General features: G+C 41.8%; 1 protein-coding gene across 3 annotated transcripts in view; it reads right to left on the bottom strand.

The window, feature by feature from the left end:
• WDR49 (WD repeat domain 49) overlaps positions 1–25,132 on the bottom strand; it is a 170,372-nt gene that overhangs the window by 5,790 nt on the left and 139,450 nt on the right. For all 3 annotated transcript variants that reach the window (XM_006077286.4, XM_044945189.2, XM_044945192.2), the window contains one exon: positions 23,450–23,596. In XM_006077286.4, coding sequence (XP_006077348.3) covers positions 23,450–23,596 — 147 coding nt within the window. The remainder of the gene's footprint in view (positions 1–23,449; positions 23,597–25,132) is intronic.

The raw sequence follows: 25,132 nt of genomic DNA, 5'->3' as shown, positions 1-25,132 counted from the left end.
AAAGGCTAATAGAGTTTTGCCAAGAGAACACACTGGTCATAGCAAACACCCTCTTCCAACAACACAAGAGAAGACTCTGTACATGGACATCACCAGATGGTCAACACCGAAATCAGATTGATTATATTATTTGCAGCCAAAGATGGAGAAGCTCTATACAGTCAGCAAAAACAAGACTGGGAGCTGACTGTGGCTCAGATCATGAACTCCTTCCTTATTGCCAAATTCAGATTTAAATTGAAGAAAGTAGGAAAACCACTAGAACCATTCAGTTCAGTTCAGTTCAGTCGCTTAGTCATGTCCAACTCTTTGCAACCCCATGAATTGCAGCACACCAGGCCTCCCTGTCCATCACCAACTCCCAGAGTTCACTCAAACTCACATCCATTGAGTCAGTGATGCCATCCAGTCATCTCATCCTCTGTTGTCCCCTTCTCCTCCTGCCCCCAATCCCTCCCAGCATCAGGGTATTTTCCAGTGAGTCAACTCTTCGCATGAGCTGGCCAAAGTATTGGAGTTTAAGTTTCAGCATCAGTCCTTCCAATGAACACCCAGGACTAGTCTCTTTTAGGATGGATTAGTTGGATCTCCTTGCAGTTCAAGGGACTCTCAAGAGTCTTCCCCAGCACCACAGTTCAAAAGCATCAATTCTTCGGCGCTCAGCTTTCTTCACAGTCCAATTCTAACATCCATACATGACCACTGGAAAAACCATAGCCTTGACTAGATGGACCTTTGTTGGCAAAGTAATATCTCTGCTTTTGAATATGCTATCTAGGTTGGTCAGAACTTTCCTTCCAAGGAGTAAGCGTCTTTTGATTTCATGGCTGCAATCACCATCTGTAGTGATTTTGGAGCCCAAAAAGATAAAGTCTGACACTGTTTCCACTGTTTCCCCATCTATTTCCCATGAAGTGATGGGACCAGATGCCATGATCTTTGTTTTCTGAATGTTGAGCTTTAAGCCAACTTTTTCACTCTCCTCTTTTACTTTCATCCAGAGGCTTTTTCAGGTATGACCTAAATCAAATCCCTTATGATTATACAGTGGTAGTGAGAAATAGACTTAAGGGACTAGATCTGATAGACAGAGTGGCTGATGAACTATGGATGAAGGTTCGTGACATTGTACAGGAGTTAGAGATCAAGACCATCCCCATGGAAAAGAAATGCAAAAAAGAAAAATGGCTGTCTGAGGAGGCCTTACAAATAGCTGTGAAAAGAAGAGAAGCGAAAAGCAAAGGAGAAAAGGAAAGATATTCCCATTGAATGCAAAGCTCCAAAGAATAGCAAGGAGAGATAAGAAAGCCTTCCTCAGTGATCAGTGCAAAGAAACAAAGGAAAACAACAGAATGGGAAAGACTAGAGATCTCTTCAAGAAAATTAGAGATACCAAGGGAACATTTCATGCAAAGATGGGCTCGATAAAGGACAGAAATGGTATGGACCTAACAGAAGCAGAAGATATTAAGAAGAGGTGGCAAAAATACACAGAAGAACTGTACAAAAAAAGATCTTCATGACCAAGATAATCACGATGGTGTGATCACTCACCTAGATACAGATATCCTGGAATGTGAAGTCAAGTGGGCCATAGGAAGCATCACTATGAACAAAGTAGAGGAGGTGATGGAATTCCAGTTGAGCTATTTCAAATTCTGAAAGATGATGCTGTGAAAGTGCTGCACTCCATATGCCAGCAAATTTGGAAAACTTAGCAGTGGCCACAGGACTGGAAAAGGTCAGTTTTCATTCCAATTGCAAAGAAAGGCAAATCCAATCCAAATTGCTCAAACTACCGCACAATTGCACTCATCTTACATGCTAGTAAAGTAATGCTCCAAATTCTCCAAGCCAGGCTTCAGCAATACGTGAACCATGAACTTACATATGTTCAAGCTGGTTTTAGAAAAGGCAGAGGAAGCAGAGGTCAAATTGCCAACATCCTCTGGATCATGGAAAGAGCAAGAGAGTTCCAGAAAAACATCTATTTCTGCTTTATTGACTATGCCAAAGCCTTTGATTGTGTGGATCACAATAAACTGTGGAAAATTCTGAAAGAGATGGGAATTTAAATGTATAAGTGAGATTAAAACAGCATAGCTTCGGATGACAAATTAGAAGGCAAATGCCAGATACAATTAACAAAAACTGGGAAAGTAAGAAAGAAGTTTCATTCTTGATAATTCAGTAACAGCTGAGAGACAAAGGACTTAAACCAACAAGTCAAGTGATAGCAGCAAAAGCAAATTTAACAGAAACACAAAGATCATATTACTGAATAAAATTGTGTGGTGGAAGAAGGGGAGGAGAATGAAGAAACATGTTCATTTTATCATCAGTCAACATGAATCTAATTGTTACTGTCCTAGAAAAATAAACTGCTAGAAGAATTATATAAACCTCTGGCTATAAAAGTACTACCAATACAAATAACAACCCCCCAAATAAAAATAAAGAAAAAGACTACAGGTCCAGTGAAAACTTCAGCATCATGGGAGAGGGAATTCTCACTGAATAATGTTTTATATGTTCTAGTATTTGACCAGTAGGAACATATGCTGGTTTTCATATAAGAACACATGTATATGTTGATTATTTGTTTTTGGCTGCGCTGGGTATTTACTGCTTCATGCAGGCTTTCTCTTGTTGTAGCGATCGGGGGCTACAGTCTAGTTGCAGTGCATGGACTTCTCCTTGGGTGGCTTCTCTTGCTGCGAAGCATCGGCTCTAGATGCGTGGGCTTCAGCAGTTGCAGCACGTGGACTCAGTAGCTGGTCGGGGCTACTGGGCACAGGCTCAGTAGTTGTGGCACCTGGGCTTAGTTGTCCCAAGGCAGGTGGGATCTTCCCTGACCAGGGATTGAATCCGTGTCCCCTGCATTGGCAGGTGGACTTTTATCCACTGGGCCACCAGGGAAGCCCTATATTTTGTTAATAAGACAAAATGCAACCTGGACCTACCTCATCAGCAAAGCTAAAAATGAAAACACTTTCCACTGCCCTAATATCAGTAACACAAGATGGTGTGGATTTCTGCCAGTTCACAGTTGATTTTGTCCTCTGTGCCTGCAGGTAAGCACTGTAGCATCACAAGGCATTCTGAAGGCCTCAGAATTCTCCTGAGGACCACTGTGAAAGCCAAAATGTTGCTTTTGAAATAAACACTAGTATTTTACTGAGATGTATCACAACTAGATGGGGAACTTTCATTGTAACTGACTGGGTTTGGGGACCATTCAACCAATAACGAACCAGAAGGCCTTTGTAAGTTCTTGTCAGGGATAATTTATTTATTTATTTTTGAGTTAGAAAACATATGATAAAAAATTCATATGCAAGGATGGATATCTACTTCCTGGGCCTTCTTTCTTCAGGCTCTACTACAAAGCCACAGTTATCAAGACAGTATGGTACTGGCACAAAGACAGAAATATAGATCAATGGAACAAAATAGAAAGCCCAGAGATAAATTCACGCACATAGGGACACCTTATCTTTGACAAAGGAGGCAAGAGTATACAATGGATTAAAGACAATCTCTTTAACAAGTGGTGCTGGGAACTCTGGTCAACCACTTGTAAAAGAATCAAACTAGAACACTTTCTAACACCATACACAAAAACAAACTCAAAATGGATTAAAGATCTAAAAGTAAGACCAGAAATTATAAAACTCCTAGAGGAGAACATAGGCAAAACACTCTCTGACATACATCACAGCAGGATCCTCTATGACCCACCTCCCAGAATATTGGAAATAAAAGCAAAAATAAACAAATGGGACCTAATTAACCTTAAAAGCTTCTGCACATCAAAGGAAACTATTAGCAAGGTGAAAAGACAGCCTTCAGAATGGGAGAAGATAATAGCAAATGAAGCAACTGACAAACAACTAATCTCGAGAATATACAAGCAACTCCTACAGCTCAACTCCAGAAATATAAATGACCCAATCAAAAAATGGGCCAAAGAACTAAATAGACATTTCTCCAAAGAAGACATCCAGATGGCTAACAAACACATGAAAAGATGCTCAACATCACTCATTATCAGAGAAATGCAAATCAAAACCACTATGAGGTACCATTTCACGTCAGTCAGAATGGCTGCGATCCAAAAGTCTACAAGTAATAAATGCTGGAGAAGGTGTGGAGAAAAGGGAACCCTCTTACACTGTTGGTGGGAATGCAAACTAGTACAGCCACTATGGAGAACAGTGTGGAGATTCCTTAAAAAACTGGAAATAGACCTGCCTTATGATCCAGCAATCCCACTGCTGGGCATACACACTGAGGAAACCAGAAGGGAAAGAGACACGTGTACCCCAATGTTCATCGCAGCACTGTTTATAATAGCCAGGACATGGAAGCAACCTAGATGTCCATCAGCAGATGAATGGATAAGAAAGCTTTGGTACATATACACAATGGAGTATTATTCAGCCATTAAAAAGAATACATTTGAATCAGTTCTAATGAGGTGGATGAAACTGGAGCCTATTATACAGAGTGAAGTAAGCCAGAAAGAAAAACACCAATATAGTATACTAACGCATATATATGGAATTTAGAAAGATGGTAACAATAACCCTGTGTGCGAGACAGCAAAAGAGACACTGATGTATAGAACAGTCTTACGGACTCTGTGAGAGAGGGAGAGGGTGGGAAGATTTGGGAGAATGGCATTGAAACATGTAAAATATCATGTATGAAACAAGTTGCCAGTCCAGGTTCGATGCACGATACTGGATGCTTGGGGCTGGTGCACTGGGACGACCCAGAGGGATGGAATGGGGAGGGAGGAGGGAGGAGGGTTCAGGATGGGGAACACATGTATACCTGTGGTGGATTCATTTTGATATTTGGCAAAACTAATACAGTTATGTAAAGTTTAAAAATAAAATAAAATTTAAAAAAAAAGAAAATGAACAAAAAATTACAAATACAAAATTATTCATAAAAGTGGCTATGTATTTAGAATGAGAAAATAAATCTCAACAAATTAATGGACGCTTTGTAGAGCTGAGTCCTTTTCGTCTTCAGATTTCTTTTACAAAAAGCACCTGAAATGTTTACCTGGAAATGATCCCTGCTTGCAACCTGACTTCCTCTCTTTACCCAGAACACCCTAAAACTCCTTGCTGTTGCTGTTTTTCAGTTGTTGTCTCCGACTCTTTGTGACCCCATGAACTGCAGAATGCCAGGCTTTTCTGTCCATCACTATCCCCCTGAGTTTGCCCAAACTCATGTTCATTGAGTCAGTGATGCCATCCAACCAGCTCATCCTCTGTCGCCCCCTTCTCCTCTTGACTTCAATTTTTCCCAGCATCGGGGTCTTTTCCAATGAGTCAGCTCTTCGCATCAGGTGGCCAAAGTATTGGAGCTTCAGCTTCAGCATCAGTCCTTCTAGTGAATATTCAGGACTGATTTCCTTTAGGATTGACTGGTTTGATCTCCTTGCTGTACAAGGGACTCTCAAAGCCTTCTCCAGCACCACAGTTCGAAAGTGTCAATTCTTCAGCGCGCAACCTTCTTTACGGTCCAACTTTCACAGCCACACGTGACTACTGGAAAAACCACAGCTTTGATTATATTGACCTTTGTCAGCAAAGTGATGTCTCTGCTTCTTAAAACACTAAGTTTGACACAGCTATTCTTCCAAGGAGCAAGCGTCTCTTAATTTTGTGGCTGTAATCACCATCCACATTGATTTTGGAGCCCAAGAAAATGAAATCTGTGACGTTTTCACATTTTTCCTATCTATTTGCCATGAAGTGATAGGTAAGGCAAGGGTTAGTCGCTCAGTTGTGCCCAACCCTTTGCACTCCCAGGGACTGTAGCCCACCAGGCTCCTCTGTCCATGGGATTTTCCAGGCAAGAATACTGGAATGAGTTGCCATTCCCTTCTCCAGGGGATCTTCCTGACCCATGGCTTGAACCCCAGTATCTTGCATTGCAGATGGATTCTTTACCATCTGAGCCACCATCAGATCAGATCATATCAGTCTCTCAGTCGTGTCTGACTCTTTGCGACCCCATGAATCGCAGCACGCCAGGCCTCCCTGTCCATCACCAATTCCCGGAGTTCACCCAGACTCACGTCCATCGAGTCAGTGATGCCATCCAGCCATCTCATCCTCTGGCGTCCCCTTCTCCTCCTGCCCCCAATCCCTCCCAGCATCAGAGTCTTTTCCAATGAGTCAACTCTTTGCATGAGGTGGCCAAAGTACTGGAGTTTCAGCTTTAGCATCATTCTTTCCAAAGAAATCCCAGGGCTGATCTCCTTCAGAATGGACTGGTTGGATCTCCTTGCAGTCCAAGGGACTCTCAAGAGTCTTCTCCAACACCACAGTTCAAAAGCATCAATTCTTTGGTGCTCAGCCTTCTTCACAGTCCAACTCTCACATCCATACATGACCACAGGAAAAACCATAGCCTTGACTAGAAACTCCTAATATTCACAGGGGTGTTTGTGGATAAAACTTATATAACTTAACCTACATTAGCTTCACTGACAAGCTCCTTTATGTGGCAAAAGTCATGTCATTAACCTAACACCTTCCAAATGAATAATGGTCCTCAATTCATCTTGCTATTCAGAGTAACAACACCTGCTGGATTCATGGCATAATGTTTGCATATGAGTGAGTCTGCCATGGATTACAATACATGTAAGAAACCATTATCCATTTATTGAACCTCTTTAAGATTATAAAAGAATATCTTTAACCTTGCTGTGATGACTCGTTTTCATCACAGACTCTTCCGAAGACTCTTCTCAGTTATTCAACCAAACACTAATCTAGGTGTTGCTCTGCTGAGGTCCAGCCCCGGCTGATCCAGGGAGTTCGAAGGGGAGATGGCTTCGGCGATCAGGATACAATAGCTTTAATTAAAAATTAATTAGAGATATAAAGAGTAATAGAATGAGGATAACTCAGCAGGAAAATTCAGTGGAGAAAAGAGGCTGAATAACTTGGTTTACGTGGAAAGCTAATAAAATTCCAAGGCAAGGAATTTACGTCACCTACGTAGGCTGCAGGCGTCCTCCCGTTCTCCCGAAGGAGAGGAGACACTAAGCCCTCCCCGGTCAGATCTTAGAAGCCCAGGCATAATTAGTAGGCTTGACGAGCTTCCACGTTCCAGATGGGGGTTCAGCCAGAAGTGAGAGAAAGAACGACATGGGGAGACCAGTCTTTCGAGGAACTGATCCCATTTTTTATTTTTCCAGGGTCTGTTTTTATACACTGAGATGTTATACAAAAGTCATGTGGGGTCAGCAGTCCTGACTTTTATTAAAGTCAGGTGCTTCATACAGATGTATACAGAGGTCTTAGGGGTGTTACATCATCTTCTGGCCAGAGGGCCTACTGACAATTTATGACCCTCTCCTTGTGACAGCGGTCAGTCAACCAGAACACTTATTTCTCTAGGGGTGATTATTCTTAAAACAGACACCACCTTCAGAAGGTACCGGATAAAGTTACATTCCTATAGGGTGAGGGTGTAGTGGGTTTTAATTAAGGAAAGGATTTGCTTAGCTTAAGGTCTAACGTGATTAATATCAAAGGTTAATACTTATTTCTTCTATATATTCATTAATGTGTATAAGGGCAGGGGATGTGGAGACTTAGCAGTAAACATTGGCTCAACAAATGAAAAACCCTTCACCAATACAATTTCTAATCAGCCCACTATACTTATGCTAATAGTTTTCTAACTTCTCTAAAGAACCTGTTTTTAGAAGGCTTAAAGCATCTTGTGCCTCTCATGGTTGGGAGGCTGGGAGCAATCACATGTGGCCAGACAAGCCTGTCAGGCAGGCTAGAGAAACTTCAGAGGAGTTTGTAGGTTGAAACACTCCTATCACGCCCAGGAATTATTAACTGGAGCTCTAAGTTAACTCCTTCTCCAAAAGAGGTGGTGGGGGACAACCCCCCGTAAAGTCAGAGGTGTAGGTGAGAGCACAAAGTAGTAAAGTAGGCAGACTCTGGTTTTGGGGGTAGATGCTCGAGAATTTCCAGGGGGACTCCTGAGGCTCAATCCCGCCTTTGCATATGTCGAGCTTCCTTCCTCATGACCTTTGCCATGGGTGGAGGTCCTCACGCCGGCTCCCGGCATCTCTGAAGAAATTTTGCCAATATAAAGTCCCTGATCAATGGACTCTTCAGATCAGATCAGATCAGTCGCTCAGTTGTGTCCGACTCTTTGCAACCCCATGAATCGCAGCATGCCAGGCCTCCCTGTCCATCACCAACTCCCGGAGTTCACCCAGACTCACGTCCATCGAGTCAGTGATGCCATCCAGCCATCTCATCCTCTGGCGTCCCCTTCTCCTCCTGCCCCCAATCCCTCCCAGCATCAGAGTCTTTTCCAATGAGTCAACTCTTTGCATGAGGTGGCCAAAGTACTGGAGTTTCAGCTTTAGCATCATTCCCTCCAAAGAAATCCCAGGGCTGATCTCTTTTAGGATGGACTGGTTGGATCTCCTTGCAGTCCCAGGGACTCTCAAGAGTCTTCTCCAACACCCCAGTTCAAAAGCAGCAATTCTTCGGCACTCAGCCTTCTTCACAGTCCAACTCTCACATCCATACACGACCACTGCAAAAACCATAGCCTTGACTAGATGGACCTTTGTTGGCAAAGTAATGTCTCTGCTTTTGAATATGCTATCTAGGTTGGTCAGAACTTTCCTTCCAAGGAGTAAGCATCTTTTAATTTCATGGCTGCAGTCACCATCTGCAGTGATTTTGGAGCCCAGAAACATAATGTCTGCCACTGTTTCCACTGTTTCCCCATCTATTTCCCATGAAGTGGTGGGACCGGATGCCATGATCTTCGTTTTCTGAATGTTGAGCTTTAAGCCAACTTTTTCACTCTCCTCTTTCACTTTCATCCAGAGGCTCTTCTGTTCCTCTTCACTTTCTGCCATAAGGGTGGTGTCATCTGCATATCTGAGGTGATTGATATTTCTTCTGTCAATCTTGATTCCAGCTTGTGTTTCTTCCAGTCCAGCATTTCTCATGATGTACTCTGCATATAAATTAAATAAACAGGGTGACAATTTACAGCCTTGATGAACTCCTTTTCCTATTTGGAACCAGTCTGTTGTTCCATGTCCAATTCTAACTGTTGCTTCCTGACCTTCATACAAATTTCTCAAGAGGCAGGTCAGGTGGTCTGGTATTCCCATCTCTTTCAGAATTTCCCACAGTTTATCGTGATCCACACAGTCAAAGGCTTTGGCATAGTCAATAAAGCAGAAATAGATGTTTTTCTGGAACTCTTGGGAGATTATCCTGGATAATTTGGGAAAGCCAGACTTAGCCAGTTAGAAGACCTCAAAAGCAGGACTGAGGCTTCCTTATGAGAGAAAAGAAATGCCAACATGCTGGACAAAGGCTTCTGCTTGTGCCCACGAGTTCCATGCTCTTCCTGTTTTAACTGTTGCAGATGACAGCTTTAGCCTGTGCTCAATCTGCCCATAATCTTCCTTCCTTACTCAGCCCTACTCTTCTTGGACTTGCTGCACCAGACTCACAACCCCATAAGGTGATTCCTTGTCATAAATTTCAATACATGGTCCTACAACTTTGGCTTCCCTGAACCCTGACTGATACACTTGCCATAAAGTGTGTTGTTTAAGGCAGAACAGTTGTGAAGGGTGAAGTGTTCTTATGAAGACAAATAGACTGTTTGTCAAGGTTCTTGTGATTTGTGACTGGAATCTGTCAGAAACTCCTTGTAAAGAAAATTTATATTTATTCAAACATACAGTTTATCTTAAAGCACCTTCAAGTTCCCATATAGGTGTCATGTAGAACCTCAAGCCTCAAACTTCTTGTCCTTTGGGCCGAGCAACTTACTTGTAATCTTGGCGAGTGGTTCACTCAGAAGGGTTAGTAAAGGCCAATGTATTTGGATTCATTGGGTCACATTCCATCTTTAAGCCTTCTAAGACTTCCTTCACATTTAAAATTAACCCAGGTTTATCACCCAGGCTACATGGCCCCATGTGACCTGATCCCTAACCCTCTCCACCCTCACCTCACGCCCCCTACAAGCATCTCTCTCACTCTGCTCCGGCAAAACTGACATTTCTGTCCCTAGAATACACCAACACTGTCCCCACCTCAGTAGCTTTACACTTCTGTTCCCATCCTTGGAATATTCTGCCCCCAATTTTTTGAAGAACTATTTCCTCTTATCTTTCAGGATTCAGCTCAACAATCAGAGAAACTTTCACTGATGCTCCATCTAGTCACATCCCATCACATTATCTTGCTTTGTTTTCTTCATACCATTCATTAATGTATGCATGCTAAGTCGCTTCGGTCATGTCTGACTCTTTGCAACCCTATGTAGCCTGCCAGGCTCCTCTGTCCATGGGATTTTTCAGCCAAGAATACTGGGGTCGGTTACCATGCCCTCCTCCAGAGAATCTTCCTAACCCAGGGATCGAACTTGCATCTCTTACATCTCTTGCAGTGGCAGGTGGGTTCTTTATCACTAGCACCACCTGGGAAGCTGCCTTTTATCAATATCACTATCCAAATGTACCTTCTTATATTCAGTTATTTAGTTATTGCTCCTAGGTGATAAATTCAATAAGTGCACAGACCACGTCTGCCTTTATATCCCATACATCTTTAGCATGCAGCATTGTGTCTGGTATTTAGAAGATGGTTAAAAAAAAAAAAAAAAATATATATATATATATATATATATATATATATATGTTGAATAAATGAACAAATGAATGAAGACTCTCCAGGCTTGTAAAGGGGCAGACTCACTCCTCACACTTTGAAATTCCTACATTCCAGAGAGCCGAGGAACTCTGTTATGGTAATAGAAGGGTGGATTTCCATGTCACAAATCTGTATATCCCTCCACTAACCATAACACCTGCTCTTAAAAATTAACATCAAGTGTTATCAGTAAATATTTACAGTTTCTATTTCCTACTCAGGAAAAGATGACATTATACATTGATCACTTTATTTTATAGTTGGCTGCCCAAGAAGGTTTGTTAATAATGATAACCAAAAGGTGTTTTAAAAACGATGAAAATGAAAAATGTGGTGGTCATGAAGCTATTCAAACATTTTCATGAAAATAAAATGATTCATTGATTTTAATAAAGCACAGTTAATCTTTTGTCATCTGATCTCACCTTTGCCCCCTGATTGAAGACTAACTATATATCAGATGAACAACAGTGCCTTTTCCAGAATCTCACAGAGTAGGACTCATGGGAATCACACAGTGTGTACCTTCACAGATCAGCTTCTTTCCCCGTGGTGAGAATGCAAAATTGTACAGCCACTTTGGAAGATAGTTGGTCGGTTGCTCTACAACCTTACTAGCATTTGGTGCTGTCAATGTTCTAGATTTTGGCCATTCTAATGAGTGCATAGTGATAACTCATTGTTCTTTTTTACTTTGAGTTTCCCTGATGACATATGATGTGAACCATCTGTTGAATCTTTTAAAAAATGTTTTTCACACATTAATGACTTCTATTTTGTAGGACTCAATTTAAGGTGCTATCATGTAAGCAAAGATATAATAGGAAGGATTTTTTGTTTCCTTCTAAGATGTCTCTGAGTTTTGTGCTCAATCTGGACCTTCAGTTATCTAAAATTTCCTGGAATGAATAACATGTAGAAATCTCTTATTTCTTACTTAAATATTTGTTCAAGTAAGAAGATTTCCATAATATCGGATTCTTTTTCTTTATTGATATTAGATTTAAGATTATATTATAAAGCATGGTGGATTTTATATGTATATGTCTTACCTATAGTTTAAGAACTATAGAGAGCAATGAAAACCCAGTATTTGACAGTATTGACTCTAGCATATCCTTCTGAGTAGGCAGATTCTAGCTGAGTTCACTATTTTTGAACTATTTTTCCCCTCTTTGTAAATTGTAGGTTGCCATGGATATGCAACAGAGAAGGCAATGGCACCCCACTCCAGTACTCTTGCCTGGAAAATCCCATGGATGGAGGAGCCTGGAAGGCTGCAGTCCATGGGGTCGCTGAGGGTCAGACACAACTGAGCAACTTCACTTTTACTTTTCACTTTCATGCATTGGAGAAGGAAATGGCAACCCACTCCAGTGTTCTTGCCTGGAGAATCCCAGGGACGGGGGAGCCTGGTGGGCTGCCGTCTATGGGGTTGCACAGAGTTGGACACGACTGAAGTGACTTAGCAGCAGCAGCAGCATGGATATTCAAACTCTATCTCATCTGATAGAGTTTTAATGGACTTGCTCCTGTTCCTTGAAAACACCAGTTTTGGTACCCTACCTGCAAATTGGGTCAGAGGCTATTATCTTGTACAAATTATTAACTCCTATTTTTGAACTGTGGTGTTGAAGAATACTCTTGAGAGTCCCTTGGACTGCAAGGAGATCCAACCAGTCCATTCTGAAGGAGATCTGTATTGGGTGTTCATTGGAAGGACTGATGCTGAAGCTGAAACTCCAATACTTTGGCCACCTTATGCAAAGAGTTGACTCATTGGAAAAGACTCTGATGCTGGGAGGGATTGGGGGCAGGAGGAGAAGGGGACGACAGAGGATGAGATGGCTGGATGGCATCACTGACTCGATGGACATGAGTTTGAGTGAACTCCGGGAGTTGGTGATGAACAGGGAGGCCTGGCGTGCTACAATTCATGGGGTCACAAAGAGTCGGACATGGCTGAGCAAATGAACTGAACTGAACTGAACCAATTTTTCAGTTCTAGTTTTCTTCAGTATCTGACTACAATCCTCCAAACTTATTCAGTTCCTCTTACATCTATCTAAAACTGAGAAGTAAAACCTGACAGTCCAAATCTCTAGGCTGCCTTGCAGCTCTCCTTTGCTGTCAGGACCTCCCAAGCTTAGAAACAACTGACCTTTGCCACTCCCTCTTAACATCGGGCTCAACTGGTTCTGCTGGAGCAATGCCAGCAAGAATCCCCGAGAGAGACTTCTTAGACACTGTTTTGCCCCACCCAGAGAATTCATGATCACCTCTGGGTTGTCCAACAATGAGCGGTATTCATTCATCTTGAACAGAAGTAAGGTGGCTAACAACATTGAACCTTACCTGGATCCTGTAAAACCAGAACATGGAGGCAGTTAAGAAATGTCACACTCTCATGTTCTGGAAACAGATGACAACAAAGGACCACTCTTTTCTCTCTCCTTCTGCGATAAGGCCTTCTCCACCCTCCTCACAAGTCTGATAAGACTCATGGATTCATTGAGATTCATTGACCTGTTTCTATAAGAGCTCAAGCCCTCTTCCTTTGTTGAGATATTCCTCTTTAATGAATGTTCTTCCTCTTGCAATAGCTTGAATACAGTTATCTCTTAGCTTATTCTGTGCATTTTGTCTTTGACAGAACAACAACAACAACAAAACAACTCGCCCAAGGTATCACTAATGCAGCACTTATTCTACCCTGGAAGTTTTAAAGATATTATAGGTACAATTTGAATGACTTCTGGGGAATTTATTGACAAAATCTGACCCAGAGCCACTTCTAAGTAGCTTCCAGTTTTTTTAATAAAGCATATCAAAAAGGAGTTTCAAGCTGTTTGAGAACCCACAGGGAACAACTTGGAAGCTAAAGAGAGATTGTGAAAGATGTTTCAACTTGAAAGGGAAAGAAAGAAAATACAAAAGAACACTGAAAAACCCAGTAGGTAAGATTAAAAAGTCACCTGGGGGTTATAAAGTGTTTGAAAACTGTCCCAAGTTCCAAAATAATAGTTTAGAGTGTTGAAAGTAAGTCTGGCAAAATACCTCTCATCATACAATCCCCAAATAACCTTCCAAACACTGTAATTATGGAGATTTCAAGAATGTATGTAAAATGCAGTGCAAAGACTTAAGGTAGACTCTGTAATGATAATGTGGAGGGGGGACTATATTGGTGATTGAGTTTTTTTAAGATTTTTTGAGATTTTTTTAAGAGATTTTTTTAAGTGCCATTTATAATAGTAATTTTTAAATTCAATACCTCCTATGAAAAAGGAGATGAGCAATTTTAAATGAAAATGATAAAAACAGGCAATATTAAGTGAAATAGCTGGATTTATAAATCATCATAAGAATAGGTTACCCAGGGATTGTGATTTCATCACTATTTGAACAAGAGGGGCCACATCTAGAAATATTAATAACATGGACACCTGCCTGAATAACATGGATTCTTCTCAACTATAATCCACCTTTTACTGGTTATGCAAAACTAGATAAATTATTTAAACTCTTCTTCTATGCCATGGAGCCTATGCCAGAGACCATTTATATAGTAAATAGGAGCAATAATAATCCCTATGTCATAGAGCTATTTAGTGGAATAATAATATCAATAAAGAAAATGTATTAAACTTTGATTAGGTGACAGGCTTTGTGCTAAGGGCTTCACATGGGTTATTTCACCTAATGTTCACAACAACATTATGGGGAGGGTAACAAATATGATGCCCATTTTTAGTTGAAGAAACTAAGGCATAGAGAGTTTAATTGATCCGATCAAGGTCATACAGATAGCAAATGATAGTCCTGATTTGAAGCCATGCTTACACTAGAAATTTGGCCCTTACTATATGTTTATTGGAGAAGGCAATGGCAACCCACTCCAGTACTCTTGCCTGGAAAATCCCATGGACGGAGGAGCGTAGTCGGCTATAGTCCGTGGGGTCACGAAGAGTCAGACACTTACTGAGTGACTTCACTTTCACTTTTCACTTTCATGCATTGGAGAAGGAAATGGCAACCCACTCCAGTGTTCTTGCCTGGAGAATCCCAGGGACAGCGGAGCATGGTGGGCTGCCATCTGTGGGGTCGCACAGAGTTGGACACGACTGAAGCAACTTAGCAGCAGTAGCAGCAGCATATGTTTATTGCTTTGAGTCTTCCAGATTTTATTCAAAAGACAACCATAACCATTGACACCTTATAACTTAGTAGGAATAATGGCTGTGATTTCAAAGGTTCAGTTCAGTTCAGTTCAGTCACTCAATCGTGTCCGACTCTCTGCGACCCCATGAATCGCAGCACACCAGGCCTCCCTCTCCATCACCAACTCCCGGAGTTCACTCAGACTCACGTCCATCGAGTCAGTGATGCCATCCAGCCATCTCATCCTCTGTCGTCCCCTCTTCCTCCTGCCCCCAATCCCTCCCAGCATCAGGGTCTTTTCCAATGAGTCAACTCTGCATGAGGTGGCCAAAATACTGGAGTTTCAGCTTTAGCATCATTCCTTCCAAAGAAATCCCAGGGCTGATCTCCTTCAGAATGGACTGGTTGGATCTCCTTGCAGTCCAAGGGACTCTCAAGAGTCTTCTCCAACACCACAGTTCAAAAGCATCAATTCTTCAAAGGTTACCAAATAATGTGAAGGACAGGAGTGGAATAAAAAGCATGAATAGCCAAGGAACAGGGTACTATGCCAACTACCAATGTTTTGCTCCTCAGTTCCCATTCCACTCTTCACTGCTTGCTGTGTGATAATGGTCTGTGCCTGCATGCTAAGTCGCTTCAGCCGTGTCTGACTCTTTGCCACCCTTGAACTGTAGCCCTCCAGGTTCCTCTGTCCATGGGATTTTCCAGGTAAGAATACTGGAATGGGTTGCCATGCCCTACTCCAGGGGATCTTCCCGACCCAGGGATAGAACCCACATCTCTTAGGTCTCCTGCATTGGCAGGAAGGTTCTTTATCACTAAGCACCAGGTGATAATGGGCCAGAGTCCTGTAAATGCTCTCCTTTAACAGCTGGTATGATGCTGAGCTCTGTCACTAGAGGGCACTAGAGGGACACTGGATTTCTCTCTAAGTGGGTGCTTCTCTCACCAACCTCCTACAGGGCTGCTCCTCCAGCACTAGACACCTACAGCATGGCTTCCCCAGGACCCAGCTCCTCTCGTGTCTTCTCCAGCTCCAGACTCTTGTTATGCAAGTACGGCTTCTCCAGAACCAGCGGCTTCCCTTGTCACCCTCTCAGGTGACTGCAGCAGAGTGCCACCTGTGTGCCACCATCCAGTGAATGACTTTCCATAATATCCCAGGAGACAAGGGGAAGGCCACCGGTGGGCTTCCTCCCTGTGACAGCCTCCCCTGCACCCCCTTCATGGCTCTGCAGTGAGTTCTGCACCCCCTGTGGATGGGAGAGAATATGATAACAGATTCATGCAAATTCCACCTGCAGCAGCTCTGCCATCTTGCCATCCAGTGAGACAGGGATGAACCACTCCTGCAAGGTCTGAGTCTCAGCCCTACTGTGCATCTTCCCCCATCTAACTCAGGCCTGGAAGCAGTGGCTGCTCTTTAGACCCCCTATTGCTGTGTTCTTTAGAATCTCTTTACTTCTTACTAGCCAGTGTTTTACAATGTGCATATATTCTATCTAAAATCTGAAGAAACAAATGAACTAAAAAATAAAACTAATTCTAAAACATGCCTTGACTGTAGTTCTCCTGACTTCTAGTGGCTTTTCAGTTATTGGTCTTTGTCTTTCCTCCCCACTATAGTCAGTTTCTTGGAAAAGTGCTAGCTTTCCTTGCTTGAAGACCCACAGGTACCTCTGTCTCAACATAGTCTGAAACTAACTCTACACCATCTCTTCCTCCTATAAGTCCTCTCTCAATAACTGGCTCTTTTATTGATACAGCTATCCAGGCTAGAAACCTGACAGTCATGCATGTCTTAACATCTCACCAGGGCACATAATCCTTTCATTTATCTCTGCAACACTTCTCAAATTAGTTACTTCCTTTCAGGGTCTCCTTATCTTCAAAATAATAATAGTTACCATTTATGCTTATTATGGGCTATGCTAAGTCACTTCAGTCATGTCTGATTCTGTGTGACCCCATAGACGGCAGCCCACCAGGCTCCGCTGTCCCTGGGATTCTCCAGGCAAGAACACTGGAGTGGGTTCCATTTCCTTCTCCAATGCATGAAAGTGAAAAGTGAAGGTGAAGTCGCTCTGTCATGCCCGACTCTTAGCGACCTCATGGACTGCAGCCCACCGGGCTCCTCCATCCATGGAATTTTCCAGGCAAAAGTACTGGAGTGGGGTATCATTGCCTTCTCCTATTATGGGCTGCTGCTAAGTCGCTTCAGTCGTGTCCAACTCTGTGCAACCCCATATACGGCAGCCCACCAGGCTCCCCCGTCCCTGGGATTCTCCAGGCAAGAACACTGGAGTGGGTTGCCATTTCCTTCTCCAATGCATGAAAGTGAAAAGTGAAAGTGAAGTCGCTCAGTCGTGTCCGACCCTCAGCGACCCCATGGACTGCAGCCTACCAGGCTCCTCCATCCATGGGATTTTCCAGGCAAGAGTAATGGAGTGCGGTGCCATTGCCTTCTTCTATTATGGGCTAGTCACTGCTAAAATTAATCCACATAACTCCAGGCACCACTGATCCCATTCAACAGATGAGAAAACTGAGAATTTGTAGGTTATGTAATTTATCCAGATATGAACAACTAGTAAAAGGCAAAGTGAACATGGGAAAGCAGGTAGTTGATGTCATACAAGTTCCCACAACTCTAATATTTAGAGTTTAGCCCCATTATAATGCCTTCAGTTTAGCCCCATTATAATGCATCCACCACACAGTTTCCAGAAAGCTTTCTAAAATGCAAATCTGGACATGGCATTTTCCTGTTTAAAGATTTCAAAAGGAATTTTGTTTCTGGGTAGGATATAAGTAGCAGCAGGTCATCCTTCTCATTGGACTAGATAGAAGGAAAAAAAAAAATACAGAAATGATATTCTTAAAGCCATAAGAGGGCTGTGGAAACAAAGATTATCAAATGAAAATACATGAGATGGTAGAACCTTCTCGGGTGAACTGAGATTGCCAAATCTTTTCTTCCCTCTGGGGATTAATCCTGTCCAGGCACTGCTAAGAAACAGGTTTGCCACAGACAAAGAGACTTTTCTAAAGGGAAAGGGGAATCAGAAGAGCTTTGGATGACTGTGTGGGTTGATGTGATGGACTGAAATCCAGAGGAACTTTGTAACTGTGCCCAGGATCCCCCACAGAACTTAATCTGAGTGCTGGATGGTGTGGGAGACCATGAATTGGACTAGGGAGGCAGGTTAACATTTCCCGCAGTCTTACAGTACTTAGAAGACAATAACTACACTAACGTGAGAGGCCTTAAACAAACATTTGAAACTGAAAGTAAACAAAGTCTAACTGCAGCCATGACCCGGCTCTGACTGAACTCAGTTCCTAACTGAATTAACAGGAATCACTCTTCATGCTCTTCGTCCAACTAAGGAAAGAAAATAACATTAACATCATTATCTATAGATCTTTTACACAATTTCTGTCATACTTAAAAAAACTGTACCAGAAAATGTACAAAATTATAGGACTTGCAAGAAAGAAATAAAATGTGACCAATAACCAAAAAGGAAAAATAGATATTAGAAGCAGATCCAAGGATCATCCAGATATTGATGTCAGCAGGCCAGAACTTTAAATTATAAATATGTTAAAGAAAACAGAAAAAGTATTTGGACAAAATGGATGACATAAAGTAATTTAAAACATAAGTAATAAGTATTTTCAACTGAGAATTAGAATATATATATAAGATTCAAATGGCATTTTAGAACTGAATATATGTATATATGCACACACACACACACACACATATATATATATAATCTAACATGGGAAACTGATATCATAGGTTTAAAAAAATTGCAAAGGAGACAAGATTAGTGAATGCAAAGATAAATCAATATAACATATCCAAAATGAAGCCCAGAGAGGAAAATAAAATGGAATATAAGAACACAGGAAACATTTGTGATATAATTAAAGTCCAAAATATGTGTAATTGCAATCCCAGCAGGACTGGAAAGTGGTAATTGAAAAGAAATAAAGATAATAGCTGAGAATTATACAACACTGAAGAAAGATGCACTCAGAAATTCCTATCAACCCCAAGCAGTATAGATACAGAGAAAAGTGTATTTATGCCCAGCATGAAAAAGCTGCTAAAAACCAAGATAAAAAGAAAAACCTTTAAAACCGTCAGAAAAAAATATTACATTCAAAGAAGTAACAATAGTATGAAGAGTGGAACTTTATAAACAGGAACTATGGGAGCAAGGAAGCAATGATATAGTATCTTTAAAAAGTTGAAAAATACTGCTATCTAGAGTTTTAAATCCAGTGAAAACATCCTTTCAAAGTCAAAATGAAATAAACACATCTTTCAGAAACAAAAAGCCTGGAAAATGATTAACCATCAGACCCATCAGACATAATAAGAAATACTGCAGGAAGTTCTGAATGAAAGAAAGTAATCTCAGTTGGAAGCCTAGTACCCCAAGAAGAACTAAAGGACACAAGAAGGAGTATTGTAACCTTTATAATAATCATTAAAAGGATAACACAAACCGATATAAAAACTGAAGAATTAATAGAAGAGATAAAATGGGATAATTCAGAACAGTTGACTGAAACATTCCAATGTCTCCTCATTTCTGGTAAAATAAATACCAAAGTCCTTAATATAGCAAGCTAAGTGCTCTATGCTTTGGCTTCCATTTGCCTCTCTAGCCTTAATTCTCATGTTCCTTCTAGAACCCAGCCATTTAAATGGGACTACACATAGCTCCCTAAGCACACACCATCCATCTTGCTCATACCACCTTACCGTTGCATATACTGCTCCTTTGCAAGAAACATATACTTCTTTTTTTTTTAATCTGAATAATATCACATTTACCTTTTACTATCTAGCTCAGGCATGATCTGGTTTCTCTGGAGAATCATCTATGAATCTCCATATGGTCCCACAGTGCCCAGGGCTTATCGCTATTATAGCCTCTGCTGTAAAACATAATTGCGATGGGGAAACACTAACTAAAACCACCCACCCAGGCCAAGCATCATAATAACCACAAGTCCTGGTAAGGAACATGGAACCAACACACCACCATCAACAGGGATGGTCTAAAGGAGACGCCAGTCCATATATTCTTCCACCCTCCAAGAATCCTTCCCACTGGAATCCATCTTGGCTGAGTGATGCATATGCCACCAGGAAGGACCTTGAGTCAGAATGATTGGCCAGAGGCAACCCGGAAATTAATCCCATTACCATAAGACCACTTTGAGCCAAATGGCAAGGCCGTCTTCCGGGGTTCCCTTACCCTCCTGACCTCCACCTGGGCACACCTTCCCAATAAAGTCTCTTTCTTCGTCAGCACACATGTCTCCTCAGACAATTCATTTCTGAGTATCAGACAAAGCCCACTCTCGGGCCCTGGAAGAAGTCCCCCTTCCTGCAACATAATGATTTGTTTCCTTATCTATTTCACCAACTTATCTTCAAGAACTTTGAAGGCTGTCCCTCTACATGTCAGCTCTGTCCCTTCACCATCCAGCACAAGTGCCAGCAGAGAAGGCATTCAATATTCACCAGGGAGGCTAAATACGCACATGAGCAGACATGATTTCTCTATCAGCTAGCTGAAGACCATTATTATGCAGAGCATGTTACAATCCTGGGGCATTCTCCAGACCTTTGTTTCTAACTAGCACACCAGTACCTCAAACTCAACACCTTCCAAACTCAACTCTATTCATCTGTGTCAAACTCAGTCACCATGACACTGTCTGAAGTCACCCACTGCAGCCAGCTTGAAATCATTTGGACGTCTGCCCTACTTCACTCCTGATTTCCTTACGTTTTTCCTTACATTTCTTTGGTCTAGACTTACTCTTCTCCTTCCTCACCCTTTGAACTCCTACCCATTTTAAGTCCACAGGGTCTTCCCTGTAGCTCAAATGGTAAAGAATCTGCCTGCAATGCAGGAGACCCGGGTTCAATCTCTGAAGATTCTGTGGAAAAAGGAATGGCAATCCACTCCAGTATTCTTGCCAGGAGCATCTCATGGACAGAGGAGCATGGCAGGCTATAGTCCATGGGATCGCAAAGAGTTGGACACTACTGAGCGACTAACACCACTACTCAGAGGAAATTTGAACTAATTCCTTCTTATGCCCCATGTGTGCTAAGTCACCTCAGTCATATCCAACTCTTTGGGATCCCATGGACTGTAGCCAGCCAGGCTCCTCTATCCATGGGATTCTCCAGGCAAAAATACTGGAGTGGATTGGCCATTTTCTCCTTCAGGGGATCTTCCTGACCCAGGGATGGAACCTGCTTCTCTTACATCTCTTGTATTAGCAGGTGGGTTCTTTACCACTAATGCCACCTGGGGAGCATTATGCCCCAGGCAGGTGGCTCAGACAGTAAAGAATCCGCCTGCAATGCAGGAGACCTGGGTTCGACCCCTAGGTTCCATCCCATAGACAGAAGAGCCTGCCGGGCTACAGTCCATGGGATCACCAAGGGTCGGGCATGAGTGAGCAAATAAGCACAACACAGCACAGACTTAACCTGCCTTCTTGCCTGGTACTTCCACAGAACCCATTTGTGGTGTCATGCGTCATGCATCTGTCACCCTCAATTGTTTATATCTGTCTCTCTTAAGTTGATGAAACTTTTTCAAAAAGGAACTGTTTTCCTTGCAGAGAAAGCAGATGAGTAGAAATATTTAGAAGGGAGCAAAGAAAGAAAAGCTGAAGAATAAAATAGAAAAGCAAAAGAAAGAAAGCATCTTTTTTAAATCGTGTGGAAATTACAGGAAAACTTATATTAAGATATCTGGGAGAAAAAATTCTCTTTGAACTTTGAAAATGTACTTATCAAAGTACTTCTTTGCACTTTTGGTATTTCCAACCAGTCATTCACCCCAACCTTCCCTTACACATCCTCCCTGCAGTTGTCTGAAAACAAAGGAGAATTTTCCTGCTGCAGAATGTGCTGCTGCTGCTGCTAAGTCGCTTCAGTATTGTCCAACTCTGTGCGACCCCACAGACGACAAGGCTCCTCAAAAACACAGGAGCTCCCAGATCTGAGGAGAGTCATTTGCTGCGCTCATCATTTCTTTCTCCTACTTCCTGGCTCTCAGGTTTCTGCATTCTCCCTCTCCTATTTCTCTTGCCTCAATTCTAACTCTGCTCCATCTTGGTTTCCTCCTGGGTACATGTTCTATGTCTGGACTGCCTTTACACTTTGTTCTGGCTCCCTGGATCTTTTCTTACTCGCTGTTCCCCAAATTCTCTTCCGTCTGTGACTCAGCAGGACGATAAGTCCTCCCATGTTTATTCTTGAAAATGAATCATCCTGGGGAAAAAGCAATTGGCTGATAGACTGAAAGCCCTGTCGGATGAACTAAAGGTTATTTAAAGCCCTACCATTTACGGATTCATGTTTTTAAAAGGAAATGAGCAGGTATCATAGATGATCCTCCTGAGAGGAAATAAACACCAGATTTAGAAAAGAGAAACTGTGAAAATGCAAAGGAAGCTGATAATAATTAGAGTGGAAATACAGTGGTGAGGAATGGCAGCTGTACCTTGCTTACAAGTGGAATTTAAAAAACAAAAACAAATTTTGACCAGCTGTAATAGGGAAGCAAGCAGAGACAGGAGGCTTAAACTTCCTCAAGTGTAAGCATAAACGCCTCCCTCCTACAAGGGTTCTTATTTCTCAAGGATGATGTTGAACCCCAATCTCAGAGGATTTGAAAAGTTTAGAAACCACAGATCTCAGATGGTTAGAGTTCAGTTCTGATCTTTTAACTACTACAAGCTGAAAATGTCTCTCTTCATTAATTATTTTAAATGAGTTCCCTGTGGTGTCCATATGTTTTCCGAGTGCCCCGCTGAGTAGCAGGTTGTATCGCCTGCACTCCCGTTGTGTCCCTCTTTGCGGGTAGGATGTTTGTACAGAATTACTCTTTAAGTTCTTAGAAACTTGGAAGCCTATAACAATCTGAAAAAAAAATAGAGCATTCTTTTGCACATCTTGTTTCCAAATGTTCAGAGCCCATTCACTTCTATGTTCTAAGATAAGCTTTCTTTTCCTCTCATCCTATTAGCCTAGTGTTGCAGCTGGAAGGCTCTAAAACTATACACTTTAAGTAGCCGCCATTTATAGAGTTTCACATGAAAAGAACAAACCCAGATTGGCAGAGATTCTGTTCAGAAGCAGCCTTAGGATGTCTCTTTCTCTGGTATCAGATTTGAAAATTCAGATTACTAGGGGGGAAAGGTTCTTATTCATAGCAGAATCATATTGTTTATGGCTTTCTGACTTCAGAAAAGTGGCAAAATAAAAATATTCCTTTTGTGTATCTCAGCCCATTAGCTGTCCTTTCTGTGAGCACTTACCAGCAACTAAGCTATAAATCTTAACAGTCAAACCACACTTCATTTCACTGCCATCTACAAGGTGAACATGTGTTACCTTCATGTCTCTCCATTTTGTTTTCTTAACTGGTTGAGTTTCCTGGGGAGAGAAGAGGGAAGTGGTACAGTGGTTGAGGACTTACTTTCAGAAAGTGATGGAAACTCTGGAATCTGGGGACACTGTTCCTCTGGGCCTTCCCTAAAGTATTTCTCAGGGTCTAGAAGAAAAGCTGGTTTCTTCACTTCAGGTAGCTCTTTCAACGTTCCAATGCTTAATGACCTAAAACTGCCTTCACAACAGCAAGTTTTAAGGGAGGATGGGAAAAAAAAAGTACAATATCATTAATTCCTCAGAAAGAGCTAGCTCATTTCCAAGTTAACTTCTTTTTTTAAAATTTAACCTTCCTGTTACTCAGCTGGTACAGCTGCAGTGATCAGCAAACCCTGTAAACACAGCTGCTCAAGATAAAGCCATGGTCCTTTTATTCCAAGGGACGAAAAGAAACTCAAGACTCCCCATTCATTTATTTTTCATCTTGTATTCTTTTGCGATCTTCCCTTGAAAATGGGTATTCTGCAATTTTGGAAAAACCCCAGTTTCTCTTTTTTCTGCAAGAAAATTGCAGGCTTTGTGAGGTGAAACCTATTTTTCAGTATTTAATTTAACAATATATCTAAAATTTTGAATATGCAAGTACAATTTCATTTTGCTATAATGTAAACCAGGGCTGTGTTACTATATCTATGATTCACACGATGAGATAATGAGAAGGAAGAGTGGAAAGTTTTCTTTTTGCTTCATGGGATAAATGGATAATGGAATGCTTGTGTGCTTGTCGCTAAGACATGTCTGACTTTTTGTGACCCCATGGACCATAGCCCACCAGGCTCCTCTGTCCATGGGATTTTTCAGGCAAGAATCCTGGGCTGGGTGTCATTTCCTTCTCCAGGGGCTCTCCCTAACCAGGGCTCGAACCCAAACCTACTGTGTCTCTTGCATTGCAGGTGGATTCTTTACCTGCTAAGCCATTGGGGAAGCCCCTAGCAAATGGAATAGAAGTCTACAAAAACTTAATTCAAGTCATGACCCTAGGGACTTCCCTGGCAGGCCAATGGTTAAGATTTCATGCTTCCACTGCAGGGGCATGGGTTGGATCCCAGGTTGGGGAACTAAGACCCCACATGCCACATGGCTCAGCCAAAAAATAATTAATTAAAAAGATGTGATTCTGTGTGTTCTTGATTGTTAGCTCTAGGGTAAAAACTGTGCTTTTGTCATTGTGTTGTCTTGTAGCCAGCATCTACTCTGAGACAAGCTATGTCAGTGGTTCTCAAACTATACCAGATATCAGAGTCATCTGCGGGACTTGTTTAAGCATAAACCACTTGCACCACTCCTGTTTCTAATTTAGTTGGGTGGGGATGCTTAGTTGCTCAGTCATGTCCAACTGTTCACAATCAGATGGACTGAGCCCGCCAGGCTCCTCTGTCCATAGGCTTCTCAAGGCAGGAATATTGGAGTGGGTTGCCATTTCCTTCTCCAGCAGGTGGGCATACGGCCCCAGAATTTACCTTTCTAAGTTTCCAGTGATGCTAATTCTGGTAGACCAGGGAACATACTTTTTGGGAACCAGTGTATGTCAAACCAAAGGAGAAATATTCACAACCTGTAAAGTATCATTGGTACATGGCAGACCTTGGACATCTACTCAAACATATTTCATTCCAAAAGTTGTGTTCCAAGGTATAATACTAATAATAATTAATAATATTAGTAATAAAATTGTATTGAGTTTTTATAATATGCCAAGCACTAAAGTGCTTCA

This window comes from Bubalus bubalis, chromosome 1, assembly GCF_019923935.1.
Source record: "Bubalus bubalis isolate 160015118507 breed Murrah chromosome 1, NDDB_SH_1, whole genome shotgun sequence".
In the NCBI taxonomy this organism is placed as follows: domain Eukaryota; kingdom Metazoa; phylum Chordata; class Mammalia; order Artiodactyla; family Bovidae; genus Bubalus; species Bubalus bubalis.
The sequence above is the reverse complement of the archived record's forward strand: the minus strand, read 5'-3'. Positions and strand labels throughout refer to the sequence as shown.